General features: G+C 40.2%; 1 protein-coding gene across 1 annotated transcript; it reads left to right on the forward strand.

The window, feature by feature from the left end:
- The first annotated feature begins 1,657 nt into the window (after positions 1-1,657).
- On the forward strand, positions 1,658-3,797 carry LOC145419636 (uncharacterized). The gene is made up of 3 exons (XM_080287838.1): positions 1,658-2,430; positions 2,529-2,811; positions 2,944-3,797. The coding sequence occupies exons 1-3, from the start codon at positions 2,168-2,170 to the stop codon at positions 3,595-3,597; spliced, it is 1,200 nt and encodes a 399-aa protein (XP_080143964.1). The 5' UTR covers positions 1,658-2,167; the 3' UTR covers positions 3,598-3,797.
- Positions 3,798-4,011: the final 214 nt, after the last annotated feature.

A 4,011-nucleotide genomic window follows, 5' to 3' on the forward strand; every position in this document is an offset into this window, starting at 1 on the left:
TTTTTTTGTGTGTGAAATTATTTTTTTAACCCTTTGACTTGAATTTGATTTAAGTAGATGTGTATTCTTTGTGATATGAACACATGTGAAACAAATGATAATTTAGCCATTTATTTTTAGCTCAAAATGACAACATTAACACAGTAAAACAGGTCTCCTTCTTACAGTTTTTTACAGCCGCTAGGACACATGTCACAATACTTAGGTCACTTTTGCAAAACTCTTCACACAATCCTCCTAACTGACCGTCAGCTTGGCAAAGCAGTTCATTTCACATTCAAAATGCACTACAACTACCAAAACACTTCATTCAGGTCTCAAATAAACTCATTCTTCCAGAACACTAGCAAAGGTTGACAGCCGACAAACACACTTTGTCACCCACAAAACAATGACCTAAAAAACACTAACAACATGTAGCATTACACAGTGTTTTCTTGTGTGAAACAAGGACACATCTCTGTTTATAATTTCAATATATGTTACTGGAATGAATCAGACATCATGCAGAATTCGTTACAGTTTTTTCTGAATGCTTAAACCCTAACTGTGATTCCTGTAGCACAATCTCTAAAACTATTCAGACTTATAGCAAAACCACTCACTGAGTCTGCAAAACTAAAAGCACATAAACTGCTTTGCACTCAGTTTGCAATTTTGTAACACACACTTTGCAAAACGGTAGGCACAATTCACTGCACAACACTCAATTACCAAATTTCCAACACACTCCTAGCAAAAGTATACACATGTATGGCTATCATTAACACTAATTTGCCAACTGTCTGGCACACTTTCACATGTGAAAACTTTTTTAGATAATTAGTTCACTTTGCAATCAGCCTAAGCACTATACAGTTTTTTACAGTCGCTAACAAGCGTTTGTCCAAACAGTTGTCACATTTGCAAAACTCTAAACACAATTAGCACAGCATCGGTCTGTTGTGGCCATACCATTCACACATTTCATGTCGTGTTCACCCAATATGCAGTCAGTGAACACATTTCCACAATGCTTACATTTTCTTAACAGACAAGTTATACCTCCCAACAAAACTATGGACTGTTCTTGTAGTATCTACGAATGTTAACACACAACATCCCACAATAGCAAAAACAATATTCCAAACCTTAGATACAGTATAAAAACCTCTGCTTCTGCAATGATATGTCGGTGGATCCGACATACCAGGCGGTTTTATCCCAGGTGCATCGACTTGGATAACATCAGATGTGATGTTGACGAAAACATGTGGCCTAACCCTGAAGATCGCAGAGATTAGATGCAAATCTTTTGCCTTTTTTTAGCCCCCCTCCCCCCCTTTTGATCTTGGCTTTTTGCTGTTGTTTTTTTGTTCAGAATGCTCTTGTGTGTTTCATGGATATTTTGTTCACTGTAAGCAATACTGTAAAACTTTCTCTGTCCTATCATACCGTGTTTCTACTGTACCTCCTGTAGTAAACAGTAAAGAAACAAAAACTTGTTTGCTTTTTACTGGAATGCTTTTGAATGTGAACATTACTGTACATGTGGACATACAGTTACCAACCAAGACATTTCTGGTGTCAATATGGTGGATTGCATGTTTCGCATGCAAATACCTGTGAAACTGAAACATAAAAGTCTATGCAGTTTTTGTAATGTCAATACAGTTTTTTACAGTCGCTAACAAGTGTTTGTCCAAACAGTTGTCACATTTGCAAAACTCTAAACACAATTAGCACAGGATCGGTCTGTTGTGGCCATACCATTCACACATTTCATGTCGTGTTCACCCAATATGCAGTCAGTGAACACATTTCCACAATGCTTACATTTTCTTAACAGACAAGTTATACCTCCCAACAAAACTATGGACTGTTCTTGTAGTATCTACGAATGTTAACACACAACATCCCACAATAGCAAAAACAATATTCCAAACCGTAGATACAGTATAAAAACCTCTGCCCCTGCAATGATATCAGTACAAAAACAATATCAATATCAAAAATATATCTCAGCTGTAAACAAACAAACAATTGAATAATTGACACACAGCTGATTTATGTTGGGTAAATTGGGCCAACCACACCTTCTTCCATTCTGGCTTAGACTCAGTGGGGTTCATAAGGCAAGACCTTGAGGAGTGATGTTTTTGGAAACAAAAAAAAGACAAACACTGTAATGTCTGGTCGAGGAGGAGTAAGAGCAAGGGGCCCAGAGAGAAGAGCAGGCCCAAGGAGAGGGCAAGGTATAGGTGTAAGAATGCGTGGTGGTGGCATTCCAAGGGCTGCAAGAACAGTAGTCAGTGATGAAATCCGTGCCACTATCATTGACCATGTAATCAACCATGGTCTTTCACTAAGAGAGGCTGGTGAAAGAGTGCAGCCCAATTTGAGGCGGTCAACGGTTGCCTCCATTATACGCACCTTTCAACAAACCAACAGGTAAGTATTGCATTTTACATGGATTGTTCCTATTCTCACTTGACATGTCAATATGGTCATACAGTAATGCATATGTTGAATTGTCTGTCTTTCTAAAGAATGCAACGTCTTCCACCCTCTGGGGGAAGAGGAAAGCTCCTCAGTAATGATCAGGAGCTTGCCATTGTGGAAATGGTTACTGCAAATAATGCAATAAAACTGCGTGAAATACAAACCAGAATTGTGGCGGACCATGAGATATTCGACAATATCGATAGAATCAGCCTCACAACCATTTCGCGGACATTGTCCAAACATAGAGTGCGGATGAAGCAGCTCTACACTGTTCCCTTTGAGAGGAACAGTGAGAGGGTCAAGGAGCTACGACGACAATATGTCCAGGTACAGTGTATATTCAATCCAATGTCCAGTTCTATAAGCTTTGCACTTTGCAAGTAGGTAACCTACACAATACTAGGTTACAGTACAGTATGGTATACAGTACTAACATGACTTACATAAACTTTGTTTCAGAGAGTTATGGAATTGGAGGCCAACCAGGCCCCTCATGAATTCATATACATCGATGAGGCAGGATTCAATCTGGCCAAAAGGCGTCGACGTGGACGGAATGTAATTGGAAAAAGGGCCACAGTTGATGTGCCAGGACAGAGAGGGGCAAACATTACCATGTGTGCAGCAATTGCAAATGCAGGATTACTCCTTCACAAATGTCAGGTTGGACCCTATAATACAGAGCGCTTGCTTGCCTTTCTCAATGATCTCCACCAGCGCCTGGTTCCAGAGCAGGGTCAGGAGGGTGAAAACATGAGGACCTTTGTAATTACCTGGGACAATGTGGCTTTCCATCACTCGCAAGCAATAACAACATGGTTTGAAGTCCACCCAAGACTGGTGAGTCTCTTCCTTCCACCCTATTCACCTTTCCTCAACCCCATAGAGGAGTTCTTTTCTGCATGGCGGTGGAAGGTTTATGACCATCAGCCACATGACCAGATGTCCCTCCTTGAAGCCATGGATGCTGGCTCCAGGGACATCACAGTTGACGATTGCCAAGGGTGGATCCGACATACCAGGCGGTTTTATCCCAGGTGCATCGACTTGGCTGACATCAGATGTGATGTTGATGAAAACATGTGGCCTAACCCTGAAGATCGCAGAGATTAGATGCAACTTTTTTGCCTTTTTTTAGCCCCCCTCCCCCCCTTTTTATCTTGGCTTTTTGCTGTTGTTTTTTTGTTCAGAATGCTCTTGTGTGTTTCATGGATATTTTGTTCACTGTAAGCAATACTGTAAAACTTTCTCTGTCCTATCATACCGTGTTTCTACTGTACCTCCTGTGGTAAACAGTAAAGAAACAAAAACTTGTTTGCTTTTTACTGGAATGCTTTTGAATATGAACATTACTGTACATGTGGACATACAGTTACCAACCAAGACATTTCTGGTGTCAATATGGTGGATTGCATGTTTCGCATGCAAATACCTGTGAAACTGAAACATAAAAGTCTATGCAGTTTTTGTAATGTCAATAATAGCCAGTATTTTGAAACCTGGTGTACTTTGATTGACTGCATGTAC

Source organism: Astatotilapia calliptera, chromosome 13 (genome assembly GCF_964374335.1).
Source record: "Astatotilapia calliptera chromosome 13, fAstCal68.1, whole genome shotgun sequence".
NCBI classification, from domain to species: domain Eukaryota; kingdom Metazoa; phylum Chordata; class Actinopteri; order Cichliformes; family Cichlidae; genus Astatotilapia; species Astatotilapia calliptera.

Coding starts and splice junctions, on each gene's coding strand:
- LOC145419636 (XM_080287838.1), top strand. CDS start 2,168: ATGTCTGGTCGAGGAGGAGTAAGAGCAAGGGGCCCAGAGAGAAGAGCA. Junction 2,431..2,528: donor ACCTTTCAACAAACCAACAG/GTAAGTATTGCA, acceptor GTCTTTCTAAAG/AATGCAACGTCTTCCACCCT. Junction 2,812..2,943: donor TACGACGACAATATGTCCAG/GTACAGTGTATA, acceptor ACTTTGTTTCAG/AGAGTTATGGAATTGGAGGC.